The sequence below is a fragment of the Rhinopithecus roxellana genome, chromosome 21 (genome assembly GCF_007565055.1).
Source record: "Rhinopithecus roxellana isolate Shanxi Qingling chromosome 21, ASM756505v1, whole genome shotgun sequence".
In the NCBI taxonomy this organism is placed as follows: domain Eukaryota; kingdom Metazoa; phylum Chordata; class Mammalia; order Primates; family Cercopithecidae; genus Rhinopithecus; species Rhinopithecus roxellana.
In genome coordinates, this window is record NC_044569.1 from 49,095,555 (window position 1) to 49,118,673 (window position 23,119).

The 23,119-nt window shown below is 52.3% G+C and overlaps 1 protein-coding gene across 9 annotated transcripts in view; it reads right to left on the reverse strand.

Annotated features, from left to right (window-relative positions):
- The window catches only part of CTIF (cap binding complex dependent translation initiation factor), a 394,322-nt gene that overhangs the window by 61,825 nt on the left and 309,378 nt on the right, over nt 1-23,119 (reverse strand). For 8 of the 9 annotated variants that reach the window (XM_030925883.1, XM_010385880.2, XM_030925881.1 and 5 more), the window contains one exon: nt 1,104-1,157. The exons of the other annotated variant lie outside the window; for it this stretch is intronic. In XM_030925883.1, the coding sequence (XP_030781743.1) occupies nt 1,104-1,157 (54 nt within the window). The remainder of the gene's footprint in view (nt 1-1,103; nt 1,158-23,119) is intronic. 9 annotated transcript variants of the gene reach the window in all.

Below are 23,119 nucleotides of genomic sequence, written 5' to 3' on the forward strand. Positions count from 1 at the left end.
GAGAGCCCTAGATAATCTTAAAAAGCCCACTGGGAAGAAGGAGCCCCTCTTCCTGGACCAGCACACCGCTGGCCAGTGCCCCCCAGGCCCTCTCTATACAATCTCAGTCCCCATCTCTGTCCCTAGCCTTGTCCCATCCATTTTTCTAAGCTCTGCCTTCTTCGCAAAGCCTCCCTTAACACCCTGGGCCCTCCCCTCCCTGACCTCTCTCCCCTGACTTTTCAGGGATGTCTCTATACTTACACTTATTCTATCCACTCTCTGTGTGAGAGCTATTCCTAACCAGACTGGAAGCTGCCTGAGGGCAAGGACCAGGGTTTCTCCTTCTCCTTAATTCCCCCAATCCCAAACCCCTTGTAGGGTGCCCAGCTGGAGCCCAGCAAACAAACTGAGTCCCACAGACCCAAGGCTGCCATCTAGCTCCCAGTGCTTCTGGCCTCTGAACTCCTCAGCTGAGGCCTTTGCAGCCAGGCAGAAGCCACCTGAGTATGCTCAAGACAGCTGCGAGGCCCAGGTCCTTGTCTGGAAACCCCTCTCCTGCCTGCATCCCACTCTGGGTGACTCTGGATCATCTGCAGAGGGCAAAATCTGCCCAGGGACTGGGCCAAAGCCAGGCTCTGAAGGGAGAGCACAGAGGAAGTTTCCATGAGCAGGGGCCACAGCTTAGGGACAGGAGTGGCACCTCTTAAGAGGGGTGCTTTCAGATAGGCTGTGCCAGCACTGGATTGCCAAGCATTAGCAAAGCAAAGGGAGATATTTGGGGGCAGAGGTCATTAGGAGCTTCTTAAGTCATTTGTGTGGCCTGCCTGAGCTGGGGCACAGGGGGTCTTGGGGGGACAGGGAAGTAGGCAATGCCACCCCTCTGTCTAGGGAATCACTTCTCTCTCCCTTCAGTCAGGGGTGAGCTGCTATCACCATCAGTGTTCATTCTGGCTTGGGGTGGATAATTCTGGATGCAGAAGTCCATACCCACTCCTGAAGCCATCCCCCTACCTTCCCCTGGAGTTGTAAATGCCTCCAACAACACTTGGGCCCCTAGAACTGTTAAGGCATGAGAGATGCACCAGCTCTGAGGTTGAGGATGTCGAAGCCCCACCGCTTACCTCCATAGAGCAGCAAAGGACAGCATCTTCCTTCACATCCTGAGATTGCAAGAGCTGTGGAAGAGAGGGGCAGAGAGCGCCACTGAAGGAGACATGCTGGCTACTAGCCCCTATAGCTCCTTGCAGGCCCTGCCGACCTGCAGCCCCAGCCCTGATGCAGCCTGTAACAAACATCTCCAAGGTTCAGGCTAGAGTGAGAGCCCACAAAAGTCAGAGAGCAGAAAGTCAGTTGCGCCGGGTGGCAGTGATTTCTCCGACAGGGTTTGAGCAGCTGGAGGTCAGTGTGATGGTGCGATGTGGCCAGTTCTGAACACCAAGATTCAAGAGGCCATTGAAGAGAAAAGCCTGCAGCAGTGAGTGCACTGGCATCATCCCCTGTTAACAACTGGTCAGCAGAAGTCCTCAGGGAAATGAAATTAGGTTAGAGACATATAATTGGTAACTCCTGTACGGTGAGGAGGTTGAGCCACTGGCTCAAGTGCCCCTGGGCCCTGGCCACAGGAGGAAGTCCAGGAGTCAAAGCCCTCTTCTCCACTGGCCCCATGCTGTAGGCTTTCCAAACCACGAATCTGTGGACTTACTCAGGGGCTGGAACTGTCTCCTAACTAAGGCCATGGCTGGGCTGCTCAGCGCTCAGTCCAGCCACGCTACAGTCCATGCTTCCCCTGACCTGCCTGGCTCATTCTCTTAATCTCTCTGTCTCTTTTAAATTGAGATAGCATTCACATAACACAAAATCCACCATTTTAAAGTACATAATTCAGTGCTTTTTAGGATATCCTCAGAATTGTGCAACCATCACCACTATTTAAGTACTGGACATTTTCATCACTCCCCAGACAAACCCATACCCATTAGCAGCCATTCCATTCCCTCTTCCTCCTCACTCCAGGGCCGGGTAACGTCCCCCGATTCTATGTCTCTATGGAGTTGCCCATGCTGGACATTTTATAGAAATGGAATCACACAATATGTGGCCTTTCGTGATTGACTTCTTTCACTTAAGGTTTTCAGGGTTCATTCATGCATCATGTACCAATACCTTATTTCTTTTTGTTGCTGACTAATATTGCATTGTAAGGATGTGTCACAGTTTGTTTACCCATTCATCTGTTAATGGACATTTGGGTTGTTTCCAGCTTTTAGCCATTAGGAATAGTCCTGCCATGAACCTTCACGTACCAGGCTTTACCTGGATGCATGTTTGCAATTCTCCCGGATATTACATAGGAATAGAATTTCTGGGTCATGTGGTAACTCTATGTTCAGCTTTTTGAGTATCTGCAAGACTGTTTTCCACAATGGTCCCACCATTTTACACCCTCACTAGCAATGCATGAGGGTTCTGGTTTCTCTACAGCCTCACCAATGCTTGCTATGTCTCAGTTTTCTGATTCACCCTCTCTCTCTTGAACCCCCAGCAGCACTGGTGTGCTGACGCCAAGTGCTTGAGACCCTCTCTGGGCATGGCTTCCAAGAAGCTCACCAAGCCCCACGGACCACTCCTTCCACAGCTCCCTTTGCTTGGCTAATGCTTTTCCTCTCAGTTCCTAAAACAGGCATTCCTCCAATATTTTCTTCCCCAAATAGTCATCGTCAAGCGTCTGCTCCTCTCAGTGCCATCCCCTCCTGCCATGTCGATCATCCCGACTCTCAAGGACCCCACATCTAACTCGTCTGCACGAACCTTCCCACACTCATTGGGCTTCACTTGCTGGATGACACTATGGCTTTATCATCTTTGCCTCAAAGCAGCTCCCTGTTACCTCCAGCTCAAAACCTCAGTCATTTTCCTGTCTCCTTCCCATCCACAACCAAGAAGGTACCAGGTTCTGGTAGTTTTCCTCTAAAACGTCTCCAGGACATTTTCGTCCCACTTTTCCAGGTCCCTGGCTTTACTCAAAGGTGAGGTTTTGTTGCTTCCCTAATGGGGGATTGTCCCGCTTCCCGATGTGTCATCCTGGTCCCCACTTCCTTCCCCTGCAATTTATCTTGTACACAACCGGCCAGAGTGATCTTCCTAGCATGCCACGGCCCATGCTACTCTCCTGCTTAGGAAACGTTGGACGCAGAGACGGTTCTGTTGCTGGCAAACTCGAGAGCATCACCTGGTCACGGGGATCCAGGTCAGGCCACAGTTAACTCCTAACACACAACTAAAGGGAGCCCAGTAACCAACATCTAACTCAATTCACGCAAAGGTGATTCACTGCTTTTATGGAGAAGCATTTTGGCACATTCCATCTACAGAAATCCTTGAACTATGTTTAGTAGGTACTCAAATATGGAGCGGAATGTGGAATGAATGAAAACATACTACATGCTGTCTAAACCATAAGAACAACCTTCCTACAACTTCCATAACCTCAAAGTCAGTAGAGATCAATCAGACTACAGACTGGGTCTCTCTGATCTCAACACAGTCCTGTTCCAGATGCCAGGGCTCCTTGATCACACTGTAGAGATATGCTGAGGTGGCACTTTGAAAGCAGCACAGATCTACCAAAACAAAAGAGACAAAGTCACAAGTATCTACCGAGCGCCTGTGCCAGACCAGCACCGTTCACTGCAGAGAACAAGACAGACCAGGCCCTGCTCCAGGGCGGTGGAAATGCAGCTCCAGGGTGGTGGAAATGCAGAAAACAAACCAATAAACATCTCTATCAGATGGCGGTAAGGCTGTGATGCAAAGCAGCACTTGTGAGGTGATGAATATGTCAATGAGTGTGGTTGAATCACTCCACATTGTATCCATATATCAAAATATCACATCGTACTGCAACAATAAATACAATTATGACCTATCAATCAAAAATATTATTCATGATAACACTTTTTTAAAAAGTGGGCTGGGTGCGGTGGCTCACGCCTGTAGTCCCAGCACTGTGGGAAGCCGAGGTGGGCGGATCACGAGGTCAGGGGGCGCATCATGTGGTTGGGGGTTTGAGACTAGCATGGCCAACATGGTGAAACCCCATCTCTACTGAAAATACAAAAATTAGCCAGGCATAGTGGCGGCTGCCTGTAGCCCCAGCTGCTCAGGAGGCTCAGGCAGGAGAATCATTTGAGTCCAGGGTGGGAGGCAGAGATTGCTGTGAGCCGAGATCACGCCACTGCACTTCAGCCTGGATGACAAAGCAAGACTCTGTCTCAAAAAAAAAAAAAAAAAGTGATGTTGGGTAAGGGTGTCAGGAACACTGGTGTAGTGGCCAAGGGTGCCAGGAAGCCAGGCCATGAAGCCCAGTTAGCATGGTCCCGGCAGAAGGCTTGGGGTGGGTGAGCTCATGGCCCATGGAGGAGGCCAGTGTCAGGGTGAAGAGCACGTGGGAGAGACTTAGGAGAAGAGGTCAGGGCCCATTAGGCAAGACTCTGGGTTTTACTCTGAGCAATGTGAGGGGCCCTGTGAGGGGGTCTTCTGTTTTTATTTTAGAGACAGAGTCTTGCTCTGTTGCCTAGGTTGAAGTGTAGTGGCTCTAACACAGCTCACTGTAACCTCAAACTCTTAGGCTCAAGCAATCCTCTGTCCTCAGCCTCCTGTGTCAATGGGACCACAGGTGCAGGCCATCATGCCCTGCTTATTTTTTTATTTTTTGTAGAGATAGGGTCTCTCTCTGTTGCCCAGGCTGATCTTAAACTCCTGGCCTCAAGTGATCCTCCTGCCTTGGCCTCCCAAAGCATTGAGATTATAGGTGAGAGCCACCATGCTTGGCCTGGTTTATGTCTTAAGGGGACCATTCTGCCTGCTGTAGGAGGGAGGGGTGGACATTGAGGGACCTGACCAGGCATGGTGGCAGTGTGGCCTAGGGCAGCAGTGGGAGCAAAGAGCAAGAGGGGTCAGGCCTGCACACATTTGCCTCCAGAGTGGATGGAGAAGGTGAGAGCTTGGGGCCAGGGAGAATCATTTCTACTTCAGGCTCCTCTTTGGCTAAAGCCATGGGTTTCCATGACTTCTTCCCACGCAAGTTTAAGGGCCGCACTTCATAGCTGGTGTTTAGACTCCAAATGACTTTATATCTTTGGGGCTGTCCATCTTCTCTCCATCCTTCAAGGCTGGGTCACTTCCCAGCTGTTCCTCAGACCCTTCCTGACAACCCCAGACCCTGCCCTCCCTTCTTCTCACGCTCAGGCACTCCTGCTTTCCGCCCCCATGCACATTCCACACTAGTGAAGACATTTTCCAGGGTGAACTGTCGGCTTCTTGAAGGCAGGGACAGTGCCAAATTCATCTTTGCTGCCCTTTAACCCCAAGCAATGCCTCTGGCAACAGTGGGGATTCGTGAACTGTTGGTCAACATGATTTATGTTTATCTTTTTTGCATTTTTAAAAGGAAGCGTAGAGGGTGAGAAGAGGGCACAAGATGGCATTTTGAGGGCATATCCTCATTTACTCACTGAGAGCTGGAGCCAAAGTTTTGATCTGGGCATGCTATAGTCAAGAAGGAGAGGCAAAAGCACACCCAGCCAACCCTGGGGACTGGTCATGTTGTTGGCTCAAAATCCACATTCTGCACATCCTTAATTCTTCCTGTCTCCTGTCATGTTGCATCCATCCACCCAGCCGAGGGGCCCCACAGCAGGACCTACAGCATGCACCACAGGAGCTGAGGACCCACGGCAGGAAACTCGTGTGCAGGTTCCCGGGCTGCAGGAGTGCTTGACTGGCCAGAGCCACTTTCAGGGACCAGACCTCATTCTCCTCGGTAACTGGGTCAGAACTGGCCTGAGAACTGGGTTTGCAGCAGACACATAGAAAAGAAATCATTTTGGGATGAGTGAGCCGAGGTGGGCCTTCAACTGCTCAAATGATGAGCAGGTGGAGAGCAAGGGTCAACCCAGGAGAGGGAACAGTGTGGGCTGCACATTTGACAGGCACTGAGGACCCTCGGGGTCTCGCATCCCACCCACACATTTCCAGCTCTGGGCCTCTGCATACTTGTCGCTGGAAATTTGTGGCCACCGCAGATCCACAGACCTCACTCTCTCATCCTATGCAGGGCCCTGCCCAAACATCCCCAGGACAGACAGGCCTTCCCTGAGCAGCCACCATCCCCCACTTACCTCCCAGCTCACCCCTTTCTGCGGCCCCTGACAAATTATGTACTTGTTTGCCTATTGCCCGTCTCCCTGCTCTAGAAGGCAAGCTCCATGAGGGTAGGGCGACGTCGGTCCACTGCTCTCCCCAACATCTGGTACACGTTGGAAAATATTTGCTAAGAAACATGCTTTGGGAGGCAGAGAGAAAACTCGCATAGCTGAGAGTCTGCGAGAGGAAAGGAAAGTGCTCACCCAGAGAGACTGCTTGCAAGGCCCTCTGATGCACATACCTTTGAAAAGATGAGAGTGAGGGGGATGTGGATACCTACCCCCTCCCCATACCCCTCTCACCAGAAGGGACATGGCACAGAATTATTATTGATGTGTCTACAAATATCGAGTGCTTGTAGAAATACAAGCTGGTGTCACTCTATAGATGGCAATTTGGTGATAATCATCAATAATAGAAGTGTCCACACCCTCTGACTCAGCAATATTACTTCTAGGAATTTATCCCACACATATAACCACACACACGCCATACAACACGTGTACACTAGTTGCTATACTATTATTAGAGCAAAAGATTGAAAGTAACCTGGACCTCCCCCAACAAGGGGACTGGTTAAGTAGTTCCAGTATGCCCATGTGGGCCACTCTGGGGCAGCGACCCCTCTCCTGCACTGGGGTCTGCGGATCCCCAAGGAGAACCAAGGGAGGCTTCCACCAGTCAGTGCCTGGGGGCCCTTCTTGGGCCATAGGCAAGAGTCTCGTTCATCTAGAGGATCCAGGAGACCAGGGTGAAGACCAGGAAGTGGGTTCTGGAAAAAGTTGGAGGTGGGGGTTGTGACTCATCCTGCAGCAAGCCTACCTGAGTCATGGGGTCCAACATCCAATTGTGAGGGGCCAGTTCAGGGCCTGGGAGAGTCCTGTGACTGTCTGGGAACGGGATCGGAGGGAAAGGTGGGCCTAATCACACTTACTCAGCAGGGAAAATGGGGACTCACATTAGGAGAATTCTGTGTGGTCTTGCTGGAATTTTTTTTTTTTTTTTTTAAGACAGGGTCTCACTCTGTCCCCCAGGGTATAGTGCAGTGGTACAATCATAGCTCACTGTAGCCTCAACCTCCCAAGTAACTGGGAGCAGGGGTGCACCACCATGTCTGGCTAATTAAAAAAATTTTTTTTTACTAGAGACGAGGTCCCACTATGTTGCCCAGGCTGGTTTTGAACTCCTGAGCTCAAGTGATCCTCCCACCTTGGCCTTCCAAAGTGCTGGGTAAATTATAGGCATGAACCACCCTGCTTAGTCTGGAACTTCTTTCTTACAGTAAATTTCCCTCATATGCTTCCCCAGGGCGCTTAGCAGGAAAAAAAATCCTTAAAATAAAAATTGCTGGTAGAAATCACAAGAAAGGGGGAAGGTAAGTATCTGGTGGGAATGAAACTCCAGACAGAGTGGGTGGTGGCCCTGGGTGGGGAAGAGGCAGAACCCGGGAGCTGATGGGGAGGAACGGAGGGTGGTTGGGGACGCAGCCGCAGGCGGGTGTCGCTGGCTGACACAGTGGGGCTGCTCAGTCAATGCTTCTCCCAGGGAGGGAGGTGCGCCTGGGGCCATGGTGTGTCCTGAGACCAGCTTCTCAGGGGGCTGTCGTCCCTCGCCTGAGCCTGCCAGGCACTAAAGGCTCTCAATGTGGCTGTGTCTCCCTCTGAGGAGAGAGGGAGATGCTGACACGGCTGCATGGAAGGCTCCCGGAGTCTCAAGGGTGTTGACAGTGAGCACTTCGCCCTGACAATCAAGGATCTCCTCCTCATCTCTTCTGCAGCCCACAGCCTGCGTGTCTTCCACTTTCCGTGATGGGGCTGCTTGGGCCTGCAGAGCGGTTCCGCAGTCTCCCTGCTCTTTCTCGTCCCTTCTCCTATCTTTGTGACTTCCCCTTCCCGTGCCTTCTTCCCTGGGCATGCCCAAACTCCCCGCAGGCAGGCTCCTGGGGCCACTGCCCCTGCTCCCCCTACTACCGCAACTCCTGCCAGGGCAGAAGACAGACTGCCCAGGGCCCTAAGGCAGAGCTGGGGACGGGTTTTCAACCCCAGAGCCTCCCTTCCAACCTTATCTTTCTCTGGGTTGTTTGGGAAAGTCTGCATGAAGCCAAAAATCACATTGTGCGAGAGGCCCTCTTGCAAACGGCCTGCTGGGTTTTCTCAAGGAAGTCAGGGAAGGAGTTTCTCATCTTACTTGTCCCTCCCAGTTGCTGGAACGCAGAGAACACAGGAAGGGCCTTGGTGGCTGCAGACCGTGTCCTGTCCTCCCCGCACACACCTGCTTGGTTGCTGGCTTTTGAGAATGGATTCTCAGACCCTTTGGGGTGAAGGGATGGTGGAGGATGCTCCCTCAACCTCTCCTCGGACAGGGCACACAGCTGAAGGCCCCACCTGCTGCTCTGTGGCATAACAAGGGTCTGGCCTGCCTCCTCCAGGGGGCCCTTGGCACAACTCCAAAGGCTTCCTCCCTGGGCCCCTGTCAGTGCCATCGCCCTCCTGGTCTCCCCATGCTTCAGGGTGACCACTGGCTGCTCAGAAATCCCTACTGAACTTGCCCTTAGTGGGTATCATCCCAAGGGAAGAACCTTTCCAGTCTTTTCCATCTTGGCCTAAATGACCTGTCCTATGTCCCATTTCTTCAGGGCTCTGATTTCCTCAGAGACAGCTTATTTTGGGGATAAACGAAACCCTGCCGGAATGGAGGGGCCAACTAGCTCTCTCATTTATGTATGTTCTATTTGGGATCTCCAGCAGACAACAGCTTCACTTAGCTCAAAGACAGGTCTCAAAAATTAGTGGCATCTTGAACAGTGACTTGTACACGCATGTTCACAGCAGCATTATTGACAATAGCCGAGAGGCGGAACAACCTAAGAGTTCATTGAAAGATGAATAAATAAACAAGTGGAAATCCATACAAGGGGAATATCATCCAGCCTATAAAAAGAAGGCCATTCAGACACATGCCACAACACGGACGAACCCCGAAGACATTATGCTAAGTGAAATAAGTCAGGCACAGAAGAACAAACACTGTGTGATTCCACTTCTATGAGGTCCCTAGAATAGTCAAATTCATACAGACAGGGAGCAGAATGGTGGGTGCCAGGAACTGGGAGGAGGGAGGATGGGGAGTGTTTCATGGGGACAGAGTTTCATCTGGGGAAGGTGAAACAGTTCTGGAGATGGACGGTGGAGACGGTTGCACCCCAATGTGAATGTGCTTAATGCCAAAGAAGTGCAGACTTAAAAATGGTTAAAATGGGCCAGGCGCAGTGGCTCATGCCTGTAATCCCAGAACTTTGGAAGGTCAAGACAGGCGGATCACGAGGTCAAGAGATCAAGACCATCCCGGCCAACATGGTGAAACCCCGTCTCTATTAAAAATACAAAAATTAGCTGGGTGTGGTGGTGCAGGCCTATAGTCCCAGCTACTCGGGAGGCTGAGGCAGGAGAATTGCTTGAACGCGGGAGGTGGAGGTTGCAGTGAACTGAGATCGTGCCACTGCACTCCAGCCTGGTGACACAGTGAAACTCTGTCTCAAAAAAAAAAAAAGGTTTAAATGGTAAGCTTTATGTAATGTTATATGTATATGTATATGTATGTATTTATTACCCAATAAAAAACGGTTAAAAAAAAAAAAGGCAGGCTGGGTGGGGTGGCTCAAGCCTGTAATCCTAGCACTTTGGGAAGCCGAGGTGGGTGGATCACTAGAGGCCAGCAGTTCAAGACCAGCCTGGACAACACGGCAAAACCCCATCTCTACGAAAAATACAAAAATTTGCCAGGCATAGTGGCAGACTCCTGTAATTCTAGCTACTTGGGATGCTGACGCAGGACAGTCGCTTCAACCCAGGAGGCAGAGGTTGTAGTGAGCCAAGATCTCACTACTGCACTCCTGCCCGAGCGACGTAGCAAGACTCTGTCTCAAAAAAACAACAACAAATAAACAAACAAAAAGGCATCGGCAGGAGCAGGCACCTTCTGTGTAGCAGGACTGTCCCTCTCCTCTTCTGTCACCTCTGGAAGACTAGCCGCATCCATGAAGGAGACCAGGCTGCTCCACCTGGGGGTCAGAGGCCCTGGGGTCGGGAGAGGAGCAGCCCACTCATCAGAGTCTCTGGCACTCATGGGGATGTGGGCGGGCTGGGGCAGGCAAGCCTCCCGTGCCCTCGAACGGCGAAATGTGTTTCTTGGACGAGAATCCAAGGCAATTGTGCGAGCCCACACAGTGTTTGTTCGGAAGCGAATGCATTCCTGTCCTATTGTCTCTGCCGGAGACTTGTTGTGGGCACACCCATCATATCCTCCCTCAGGGAGAAGCCAAGGTGCTCCATTTGGGCTGTGGCTGTGGGAGGCCCCACAGCAGCCAGGGAGAAAGGCAGCCTGGTGGGAGTCTCCTGGAGTCCCTGGGGGAAGGGCCATGGGCACAGGCAGGCTGCCCAAGGCATGCCCAGGATGTAACCAGGCTGGTAGCTTGGGATGCCACCCTGCAGGGAGGGAAAGGGGGTGCTGAGTACTCATGGGGCAGCCTCGCTGTACAGGCAAGGATGAACACTGGCAATCCCAACATCTTGCCTTGCTAGTGAGGGGTGCAGTGTCCATCCGAGGCGGGCTGGCCAGCCCACCTTGACCACCTCAGCTCACCCAGCCTTCTACTGTGGGAGAGCAAACCCAAGCCACCTAATGCAGCTGCAGAAAAAGCTCAGCCCAGCCCCTGCCTGGAGGAGCCTCCTTCCTTTGGTAGCGACTGGAGGTGGGCACAGGAGCAGCCACTAGGGAGCCAAAGTTGGAGGTTTGCAGAGGGCTGTGATTGGCTGGAGAACAAAGCCAGCCAGGGAGCTCAGGTTGGCTGGCTGGGCCAGTGGACACGCCAGGGCTGTGGGAAGACAAGCTGAAGGTGTGGAAAAAATTGTAGGGCAGGAGAGAGGGAAACAAGGAAGAAAAGATAGTGACAGGTAAAGGCCACGGTGGCGGAGGAAGCCACAGAGATGGGCACACATGCTGACAGTGGAGAGAAAGGGGACGGGGGAAGAATGAGGCAGAGTCAGAAGACCCACACCTTCAGGGGTCTAGGATGGTTGCCACCTACATGTCAGGATTGCCTCCAGGACAGTCGGCCCATCCACCCTGTGCCTCTGCAGAGCCTGGACCTGCACCCACAGCCAAACCTGGAGGACAGCCCAGGAACTGTGCCCATGGTAATGACAAGTCATCAAGAAAAGGGCCAATTATGTCTGGGTCTCTGTTCAGGGAGGCAGGGAGGCAGATAATCTATCCAAGAAAGGCTATCATCAACAGTGCGCATCAGGCTTGGAGTCGGAAGGCCTGCTACACACTAAGACTAGCCCCTGGCATGCCACGTAATCACTCTGCATCTCAGCTTCCTCACCTGAGAACATGGATAGCATCTGCCTAGGATTGTTTGGAGAGTCAATTGAGATAATGTATGTGAAAGAGCTTTGATAAGTGCAAAGCCTGATTCAAATGTAAGGTGTTATTACTGTTATTATGTTTATATCTTTATAAACATATATCTTCCCTGAAGATTTCAACACGCTTTGTATGCACCATTCCATTTACCCTCATGACACTCCTGTGGAGACAGGGAAAGGCCACAGGTATTATCATATCTGCTTAATTGGTAGAGAAACTGGGGCTCAGTAGTTAAGTGACTTGCACAACCCAGACAGACAGCAGGTCTAAGTGGAAATGGAAGGTGCTGGAGAGTCCTGGATCTGTGTTCTCTCCTTTACAGAATGATTTTAATCTCCCACAGTAGCTAATTCTTGTTTTGCTGCTTGGAGCTCATAATTTTTTTTTTTTTTTTTTTGAGACGGAGTCTTGCTCTGTCACCAGGCTGGAGTACAGTAGCGTGACCTCGGCCCACTGCAACCTCCGCTTCCTGGGTTCAAGTGATTTTCCTGCCTCAGCCTCCTGAGTAGCTAGGCGCACACCACCACAACCAGCTAATCTTTGTATTTTTAGTAGAGATGGGGTTTCACCACATTGGCCGGGATGGTCTCCATCTCTTGACCTCGTGATTTGCCTGCCTCAGCCTGCCAAAGTGCTGGGATTACAGGCGTGAGCCACTGCGTACCCCGTCCGGCTGGAGCTCATAATTTTTAATTGTGTTGACTGGTGACAAGTCAACCTGAGCCTTCACAAAATTGAACTGATTTTACCTATTCTTTGTCTGTATTGGCCACCACCTACGCCTCCATCCACTCATCCATCCTTTTATCCATCTGTCTACTTGCCTACTCATCCATCCATCCATCCATCCATCCATCCATCCATCCATGCACTCATCCATCCTTTCACCCATCTATCTACTCACCTACTCATCCATCCATCCATCCATCCATCCATCCATCCATCCATCCATCCACGTACCCATCCATTCTTTCATTCATCTATCTATCCATCCATCCATCCATCCACCCATCCATTCTTTCATTCATCTATCTATTCATCCATCCATCCATCTATCCATCCATTCATCCATCCTTTCATCCATCCATGCACTCATCCACCCTTTCACTCATCTATCTACTCACCTACTCATCCATCCATCCATCCATCCATCCACACACCCATCCATTCTTTCATTCATCTATCTATCCATCCATCCATCCATCCACCCATCCATTCTTTCATTCATCTATCTATCCATCCATCCATCCATCTATCCATCCATCCTTTCATCCATCCATCCATCCATCCATCCATCCACTCACCTACTCATCCATCCATCCATCCACTTACCCATCCATTCTTTCATCCATCTATCTACTCACCTACTCTCCATCCATCCATCCATCCATTCATCCGTCCATCCATCCATCCTTTCATCCATCTATCTACCCATCGACTCATCTATCCATCCATCCACTCAGCAACATTTATGAAATACCCACTGTGTGTTAAACGCTATGTAAGTACAGGGATAACAAGAGGAATAATAAGACTTATAATTTATAATCTAGTAGGGGGAAAGCAAGAGACTTGCTAGGTATATGGCCTTGCAGCATAAGAAGGAATAGTGGTGGTGGAGAACTCCAGGCATATGGCATAATAAAGATGTACAAAAGCAAAAAATGTGCACTAGCAGAGAACACTGATGAAAAAATATTTCAAGATGCCTAAAATATATGGTTCTGGGGGTGGAATGTGCTGATAAAGAAGGCAAAGGCCACATCTTAAAGGGCTTTAGATGCCATGATACCGAGTTTGGATTTTATCCCAAGGGACTGGAGAGCCACTAAAAGATTTTAAACCGGAGAGTAGCATAGTAATACTTGTATTTTAGAAAGATCCTGTCTTGCATAGTGTGGATATGTAGGTAGGGTGGTGCTTGTACTGGAGGCAGGGGGACGGTTAGAAGGTTGCTGTGAAAAATTGGGGTGGCTTGAATTAAGGCTGGCAGGAAGGGAGGAGGATGTTTAAGAGGCAGAATATGTTAAGAGGCAGAAGTGAGAGTGAGGAAAAGGATGAGGTAGAAGATGGCCAGCCCCCAGGTTTCGGGTTTGGTCAACTGCATAAGTGATGATGCCATCAACAATATTGGGCAGGCAGGTGGAGGTGGTTTTAGGGAAAGTGAGTGAGTTCAGTGTTAGAAATGCTGAGTCTAGGGTCCTTGGGGATGGCCAAGGAAGATGACTAATGGGAGAATGGTAATCTGGGATCATCAGCACCCAGGGGTTAGTCAAGCCATTGATGTGAATGAGGTGACTTGGAGAACACATGGAATGAGAAAAGAGGCAGGGGCTCCCAACCTGAACACAGCAATGCCTAAAGGGTGAGAGAGGAGGAAGAATCCCCAAAGAAGGAAGAAAAGGTGGTCAGAGAGTTAAGCAGAACAGGAGGAAGTGGCGTCATGAGGGCCAAGAGTTCCAAGAAGTACAAGGTCACCAGTGTCAAAGCTCAGAGAGGTCAAGTAAGACGAACAATGACCAAGGTCCCCTGGATTTGGTGATTAGAAGAGCATGGGTGACCTTTGCCATGATGACTTCAGTGCTGCTACTGGGGCAGTAGAAGCCTGGGCTGGGCTCTGCAGGGTTGGAGAGTGCGAAGGAGGTCCGGAAGTGCAGACAGAAAGAGCACACCATTTATTTCTTTTTCTTTGGAATGAATTTCTGTACTTTCTTCTCTCTCTCTCCCCTACCCCCGACCCCAAACACCTTCCTTTCTTTCTTTTCTTTGATTTTGGAACTTGCCTATGGAAGAAGAAAAGGGGAGGATGCTAGGGGAAAGACACTGGCACAGGGTCACACAGAATGGTCTGAGAGTCTGGTGTGGTTAAAGTAGGAGAGTCTTGAGCCCATTTAAAGGTAGAGGCGAGGTGCCAGAGTGCAGGAGGAGAGGATAATCAGAAAGGAGGAAAGGATCAAGTACATAGATCTGCCTTAAAGAAGAGGAATGTCACCCCTCTGAAGTGGGAGGAAGGGCTGGTATGGCCATGGATACAGGTGCTTGTGTAGATGCTCATGTTGCCTAGCCTTGCACCAAAGCTACAAAATTCATGCTGTTTTATGTTAATCACTCTTGCCTGCCCACAGTGCAGACACCTTCAGCAGAGGGGAATGGGCCCCCAGGCTACTTTTCCAACAGTTTAACATGGAGCCTTGGTATGATGGCTATGGTCAGATGTCAGGAAATTTGTGGTTCTGACCTGGTCTTCAGTCCAAGCTTGTGCCCTGTGGTCTGGCTGCCAGCCCTCCTAACTAATGCAGGCGGTCACCCTAGCTGCGGACCAGGTGCCCCAGAGGGAATAATCAGCCTCCTTCCTGCCGGGCTTGCAAACCACCCCGTACAAAGTGGCAACAGTGGATGTCACATGGGGGATGCTTCATCCCACAGCTGGCCCTGGGGGCTGGAAACATAATTTGGGGCTCAGGGTAGATACCAGATTATCCAGGAGACATTGGAGCCAGAAGGCAGGGCCACAACTCCAGCAGCTCCTCCTGGGGACCAAGCCCCAGCTAGTGGCCTAGACAGGGGCTAGTTCTGTTCACAGTCCCTGCAGCCAGGAATCCCCAGGACCCTGGGGTGGGTTTGAGACTCCAGGGAAGCAGCTGTGCTTGCAGCCAGTGCCTCCCAGCTTCCCCTTTAGGCCCTCCCCATCCCTTCTGGAAGCTTCTTCTGTGCTCACTGACCCCAATCGAAGATCCCTCCTGAGGGGTGAACAGGAAATGCCTAAGGCAGCTCTGAGGTTCCTCTTTCAAGAGGGGGCCTCTGAGGGTGAACAGCACCTTCGGACTCCTCATGCTCACCTGGCTCACATATTTTGAGTGGTTGTCCAATGTGCTCTGCGTGTTTTTAAAGATCTATTTGATCTTTCTACCAGATGATCTGAGTCAGGCACCACTGCAACGCTCTTCATGTCACAGCTGCAGAAACTGAGGCACAGGGAGGGAAATGATTTCTCCAAGAGTACACAAGTAGGTGGAAAATGGCTTCACTCCTGCTCCCCAGTGAACGCCCACATAAACAGGCTGATGGGGAGAGGCCGGCCAAAGGTGGGGTGATGGCACATCCCGTTTGCCTGGAATGGTTCCAGTTTTCACCTGTCATCTCAAAGTCATTAGTAAAAGCATCCTTTCCACTCTCCAAATTGCCCTGATTTGGATAATATACCGTCACCTAGATAAGGGAGGGGTGCTGGGGGTTGGGAGTGTTTCCCAGGCCCCCCAGATCCCCTGAGTAGTCCATAGCCTTCTGGCTGATTCCATTTCCCCTCCCTGTGCCTCAGGGCCCCCATTATAAAGTGCAGTAGTGCTGCTGGCCATCTAAGGGCTGGGTAGCTGGGGTGGGGAGGAGGGCTCGGGAGGCTACCAAGTGTCCCATGGCCTACTGATGGGTAGTTATCATTGCAGGAGACCAGAACTCCTGGCTCACAGGCAGCAACTGAGCCTGCCAGCCCTCCCCACTCCCCGGGGAACAGGATGGAGTTATGGTCACTGGGAACACTGGGCACAGCTCCCGGCTGGAGCGCAGGGCCCCGGGGAGAGCAGCTGGAGGAGAGAAGGGTGGAAGAGTGGTTACACCCAGCTCCCCACTAGGTAGCCCAGTCAGCAGTGCCCAGCCTAGGGGGAAATCTCTGACCCTTCCCACTTAGGCCACCCTCTCCAGGAAGGACTGTATTGTATGTCTGACTCTGCACAATAGAGCTCCTCGAGACGGGACAGTTCGGGCAGCCAGGGGCCAGTCCTGGGACTTGGGGTAGGTGGGAGGCTCCCCTCAAAGGTCCACAGGTCTCTGAACTCACAGGTCCCTCCACAACCCCAACCTCCATCAGGCTGGGACCCTGGGCAAGCAGAAGGGTAGGGCAGGAGGCTCAGGCTGCCATCTGCTCCTAGCTGAGCCTCCTCCCTGCCCCCAGCTCCAGCCCCTTCCCCCAGTCCCTGCCCCTGCTTCTGGCCCCTGCCTCCGCCCACCTGAGGCCTGGACTTGACCTTGCCGGCTGTGGGGGCAGGGTGTGATAAGCGTCTCTGTGGAGGGAGCTAACTGCCTGCAAAGGCATTTTCCGCTCTCTAAAGTAAACAATCAAACAGGAAATTAATCGAGAAACCCACATCAACGGAAGGTTCAGGTTGTGATTTTCACAGCCCCAGAGCCAGGAAATTCAAAGTTATAGTTCCCATAGTAACTTGCCTGTAGACAGCAACTGCTGGGCTGGAACAAGGCCCTGAGGGGTCACCTAGGCCAGCCCTGGCCTCCGGAAAGCATTGCCCAGCAGTAAGTCTGAGAGTCTCGGGGTAGGCTGCTCTTCTGAGGCAGAACATTAATCCTGGGAACTCTGTGAGGCCAGCGCTCTCCCTTCTGCGCTAACAGGAATGGGCGCTCGGCTGACCTCTCAAGGATTCCGTTGTCCCATCTTCTATAATATATTCCCGTACTCCCTCTAGCACTCCCATCCACAGGCCTGCGTTCTATAAAATGGGAATAATACTCACCAGGCCTCCTGCCTCAGGCTGCAAGGCAGCCAAGTGTGGGGCTGAGCGAGGCCTGATTTTTCACACTCACACCCCACCACCCTCATTCTACTTAGTCCCATGAGGCCCGACCTCCCCATCCCCAAAGCTGCTGAATCTTGTAATTGCTGTTGGCCCATCCCCTGCTTGCTTCTCTTCCAAGAGACATTTCAGTTGACTGACAGGTCCAGGAGCTTCGAAAACAGCCACCAAGGCAGCTCCATTACTTGAACATCCTTGGCTTCCACCCCCTGGCAGGACCAAATACGTTGATATTAGCTCAGTGCACACTTACTGCCCCCGACTGAGAACCAGGTAGATTTAACGAAACCGGAGGCAAAGCCTCCACCTTCCAGTAGGTAGGGGCTGTACGTCTTGGGTGGAGTTCTCTTTTGTGTGTGAGCACTGAGGAGTCCCTGCCTGGCAGGAAAGGAGATAAGGGCGTTGGAGCTCAGCCTCAGAAGGAAACAGTCTGGAATCCTTCCCTGAGAGCCACCCTGCCCTCCCACCCGAGATGGCCACTGATAGCTGCCTGGCCTTATCAGCCAGGTACGGGACCCCTGGGATAACACTGGCTGAAGAGACAGCGAGTGCTTCCCAGGCACCGGGCCGGTGGGAGAGGGGCCTGCCTGCCTGCCCGCCCGCCAGCCTGGCCCCCGAGCCAGCGTCTTGAATTGAGCAAAGCAGTGGCAAGACAGAAGTGGCGCCTGCTAGAAAGAGACAGAGCGTCTCCTTGATTTCCTAACAGGCCCAGCCGCATGCCAGGGGCGGACAGCCTGGCCTGGCTTGCGAAACAGTCCTTTCCTCCTCTGGGTAAGCTTCCCTGGGGGCGACTAAACCACAGTCCAGTCACCCAATTCCCTGGAGGAGCTGGGCTGAGCCAGGGCCATAAGGGCGCTGCCCTAGGCAGAGAAGTTGAGTTCTCTGCCGTCCCAGAGGGAAGCTCAGGGAGGGCATGGCCGCAGAGGCCACCCACCAGCCCAGAAGGAAGGTCTCCCCATGACCAGAGCCCAGGGGCCGCGCCAGCCACGGGTCCCCTGCCTGCTCACCGATTGGGCACAAGATTATCTGCAAGGTTATGCCAACCTACAGTTCCCTGAGCCTGGGAAGAAGCTTCTTAGAAGATTATTTATGGGATGCCTACGTTAACCAGGTGCCCTCCTAAATGTAGGGAGTTGTTACCAACCCGAGACTTTACAGAGCATGAGTTGGGGAGGGCATAAATAACGAGCAAGGGTCATTGGAGGACTTAGAAAAGGGACACACTGGCTCACTCCTCTGCCACCAAGCATGGAATTTTGAAGAAACCTTCGCTTAAACCATGTCCTTTTCTGCATAATAGTCTTGGCATGCTGTATTTAAGAAGGATCAACACTTGCAGTAGCCTAGTTCCAGACAGAGGTGCGCATCTTCTGGGGTGAGCGTGGGGGTGGAGTGAAGTTGCGTGGCAGGAGCTGGGTTGGAGGGCTATCCTTTGGGTGGAGCGCAGCTGGTTCTGCAGTGGGTTTGGGCAGAAGGCAGTAACCAAGGACCAACTGGGTAGGGACAGCTGGGCCGGAGACAATGAAGCTCTGTTAATGTTCAGAGAAGAATCAGGCTGTGTTAAGGGCATAATTAGCATTGTGTTCAGAGGAGCAGCCAGGCCTGGGCTGAGAAAAGGGCCTGGGGCTGCCTGGGGTGTCAGCAGGGATTTGGTAAGTACTCTTTGCCAAGTCTAAGAGACTGGGAGATAAGAAGTTAATCGGCCCCTGGAAGTTTGTTTGGCTTTCGAGTGCTACCCTTAGCAGAATATGCATTTTCATAATGGGCAACTCTTTTTCTAAGTTGAGATGATCTTTTTGGATGAATGAACATGCGAGTCAATATTTTATCACCTGTGCATTCTCACTGTGTTCAACTGACCAGGCTGCATGGGGATGAGGGCTTAGCCTGGCATTCAGGTGGCTCGCTGGGCCACTTCTGCTCTGGGCCCTACAGCTTTCCCACCTCGACTCCTTCACAGACCTCCAATCCACCCAAACTCGTCTGTTCACAGGTCTAAGGATGCATCCTGCCCTTAGCTGCCTCTGGTTTTTGCTCACGATTCTCTCGGCTGAGCATCCCTTTTCCGATCTTGGCTCCATTGACCAGATCCCTTAAGACCAACCGTAGGAGCCTCCTCCAGGAAGCCTTCCCTGATTTTCTCTGACCTCTGCAGCGAGAAGACTGACCACTACTAGCCTGGGAGCAACTGTTGCTTCTACCTAGTTCTAGGTCTAGTCTAGCATCTACCTAGACTAGCTTTTCTTCGCACTGCTCACACAGGCATGTGAGTCCACCTGGGCCTCTCGGAAGACCTGAAGACTGGATTTGAAAGAAAGCATGGCTTTCTGCTGGCCGGGGTGAGGCCACTTGGAAGGGCCTCTGTGCCCCGGGATGCAGCCCCCCAGCGACATAAGGCCTTGGAGCACAGCGAGTCCCGCACCCAACTTCTCCAGGGAGTCTGAAGGGGGTAGTAACAACTTTTCATTCATTCACTCATTCAACAAGGAGGCACAGATCCTGGCCTTATAGATTTATGAGTCTAGGAGGGAAGACAGATGTTGCATAAGCAGATCAGCATTTGGAACTAAGGCTGTAAAACGAGACTGGCTGGATTCTAATCCTGATTCAGTCGCCCCACTAGTCATGTCGTGCAATACAGGCAACCCCTGTGTCTCAGTTTCCTTACCTGTAACGTGGAGATACTAATATTATCTCCTGCCAAGGGTAGTTGCAAGGATTAAAGAAGATGATGTGGAATGTTTAGGATCGTATCTGGTACACAGTGAGCTCAATCAGTGGTGGCTGTTAGCACTGAGTGGGCTGCAAGTGGCACAGTGTGGAGTGTGCTGTAGGGTCAGTGACTGTTCTCACCTGAGTCAGGAGAGGAGACTCAGGGACAGCTTCCTGGGAAGAAACCATTGAAGCTACAGCCAGGAGAGAGGGGTGAGGAGAGGAAGAGAGGGAAAGACACCACAGGCAGGGAGAAAAGTGAGCCTGGAGTGCTCAGAGAGAGGACGGCAGGGTGAGGCTGAGAACAGAAGGTGCTGAGCCAGTGAGAGGGCTGGTGGGGTCATTCAGGGGAAAGGAGACAGTGGCCTAGCCGAGCCGTGGAGAGGGAGAAAAGTGGCGGCCAGACTCAAGAAAATCTGCAAGAGCTGCTGCTTACAGACCCTGGGGACTGGCAGCAGGGTGGGGGTTGGTGGTGAGTCAGGGACGGCCTTGGGGCGGTAGCAGGCACAGCCTGGGGGTCCTTCGGTGGGAGGAGGTGCAGGCTTGGGGAGCAGAAGACGGGTTCCACTAGGACACTTAGAGTTTGAGGGGCCAGTGGGCAGGCCTAGGGAGGTGTCAGGGAGATGCACCTGGGCCTGAGATGCAGCTCTGGAGTTTGGGGACTGCTGCTGCCCTTGAATCTGCCTGTGACCAACACAGGCTTTGGGGCCTTCCCTGGCAAATCGCTATTGCTGCCTGTCCGTTGGCAAATCCCTTGACTTCTCCATGCTTCTGGTTAAGGGGTCACCAAATAAATGAAGTGTTGGAGAAGGTTGTAAAGATGAACACAGTGCCTAAGTGAAGGCTCCTACACTAAACTCTGCATTGGCCCCGAGGGAGACAAAGGTTGTGCTGTAATGCATATGCTTTGAGCCCACCCAAGTGTGCATAGCTACAAGCCTCAAGCACGGAAATGCTGTGTTGTGCTTTCTATGAAGTGTGACTATAAAGGCGACTTGTTTCAGGGGGGCACACAAAAATCAATCTGTATATTTCCTCATATTTTCTCCAGTATCTGCCTGTGCAAGGGTCCAGGTGAGACATCTTCTAGGCGGCCACTGCATTGAGAGGCTCATGTGAGGCGTGGGCAGCCCAGTACGCTCAACTCTAGGAGGGTACTGGCTCGGGAAGGCAGCGCACCTGCCGTCCAATAGACATTTCACTCAGGATGAAAGTTCAGTGTGGGCTCCAGCTCCTGTGTGAGTCTCCCCACAAGTCGATGGGCTGTTGATGTACCGGGGTGTTGGTAGAAAAGCAGGAAGAACAAACAGGTGCTTTGTTGCTGTTGTTTCTGGATTTTAATTAATGCCAAGACTACGCACTTGGAGAAGTGAGAACTCTTCCTACATTAGGGACACTGATAGGGAGCAAGTTTGGGGAAAAGCAGAAAAAAATCAGTTCTTCTATTTTCCGATGTAAAATAAAACCCCGGGGAAGATGGACTTTGTTTTTAAAAGTCTCTCTTCCTGAGTGTGCCCGCTTTCTGGCATTGGACAGCAAAACCAAATCAGAGTTCCAGAGACAGCTCCACTCCCTTCCCATCAGGGAGGGCGTGGGTGTGGGGGATTCTTAGCCTCACAGTCACCCAGCTGCCCAGGGCTGCTGGGACAGGCCGGTGGCGGGCAGGGGCTCAGGGCACGTGGGAGCAGGGAGAGGGATGCGTACAGTGGGGAGCTCCCAGCCCTGTGTTTGTACTGGATCCACCTAGGAGAGAAACAGATCCCAGCCCTCACTCTTTGATTTTAGGGCCATGTAGGGCTGTGGGGGCCTAGGAATCTGTATAGTAAGATCTCTGGGTGTTTCTGGTGCAGTCAGAGTGGGCACCACTGAGAAAAATCTCTCTTCAGGTGGATGGGAGTGGCAGAGACTCCATAAATGACTGAGACCCTCTTCTTAGCTCAAATTGCCTTTGTTCAGTTTGGGCTGGGCTCACCCAGGCTCAGGTGCCCCTAGGCCCATAGCTTCCACCCCTACCTTCAGGCACGTCCCCTAGCCCAGCCCAGCTCCCAGGCCACTCCTCCTCCTCTGAGTTCCTGCAGCACTGAGAATTTGAACCCCGGATGTGCAATGAATAGCGGTCTCGGAGTCCTCTGAGTGGGGGTGTATGCCAGGCCCCTGCTAAGTGCTTGATGGGACTTAGCCCCCTTCTCGCCCCCACACTGTGAGGCAGGCACCAGTGCTCCCTGGCTCTAGGGAGGGACTCTGGTGAGCGCAGGGATGAAGATTTGGATCCCAGACCATGAGGCTCTTGTACCTCTCGTTACCAAGGTGTGTATGAGAGGCCCCGGGAAAGGAGACCCACAGCCCCTGGGCATTGCCCACCCACGGCTTGGATGGGAGCCAGGAGGAGCAAGACGAGATCCCCAGTCCTTGGCAGCTCATAACCCTGGGCCTCACTCCTTTGCCCCCAGGCCAGGCAGTACAGGCTTCACTGTCAAACCCTGGCTGCCTCAGTTTCCTGCCCTTCCCCTCTCCTTATGCAATGGGAAGGGACAAACAGCCCAAATGTGGGCAGGGATGCAGGACTAGTAGCTGACAATTTCCCAGGGTGTCCCAGTGGGCCCCGGTGCCCTCTCAGCAGGCTGATGGCAGGTAATGTGGACTAATCAGGGGACACACTCACAGATGGCATCTACATGCGGTGCCCAGGAGGAAACCAGAGGCACAGCTTGGGTGGCAGCAGGGCCAGCACCAGAACTCAGATTTCCTGACTCCTAGCTGGTTGTTCCTGCACCAGGCAGAGAGGAGAGGAGTAGAGGAGGAAGGCCTGGCTAATCCTTACTTGGGCATGACCAATGGCAGTCTTCTGGGGCTTTCCACCCTCCTTCCCTGCCCCTCTAGGTGAATGGCAGGTGCTGGCAGCCCAGGGGGACCTGGTGGGATGTTGAGACCTGGAGTGCTGAAGTGACGGGGTTGGTTGGGGATCTCACTCACTGGTGCCTCATAATCACCCAGGCCTTTGGAGTTGAGGTGTGAGAAGCTGGAGGGTCTGCCTCATACACATCTTAGGGGGCACGAGGGTGGTGGAGGGATCCCCTAGAGGCCAGTGGTGATCCCCACTGTCCTCCAGGCAGAGCAGGCAGGACCCACACAACACTTAGAATCAGGCCTTGAAAAAGACCAGGCTGAGCATGGGGACCCTGAGGGGCAGCCCAGGGCCTCTCTGGGGA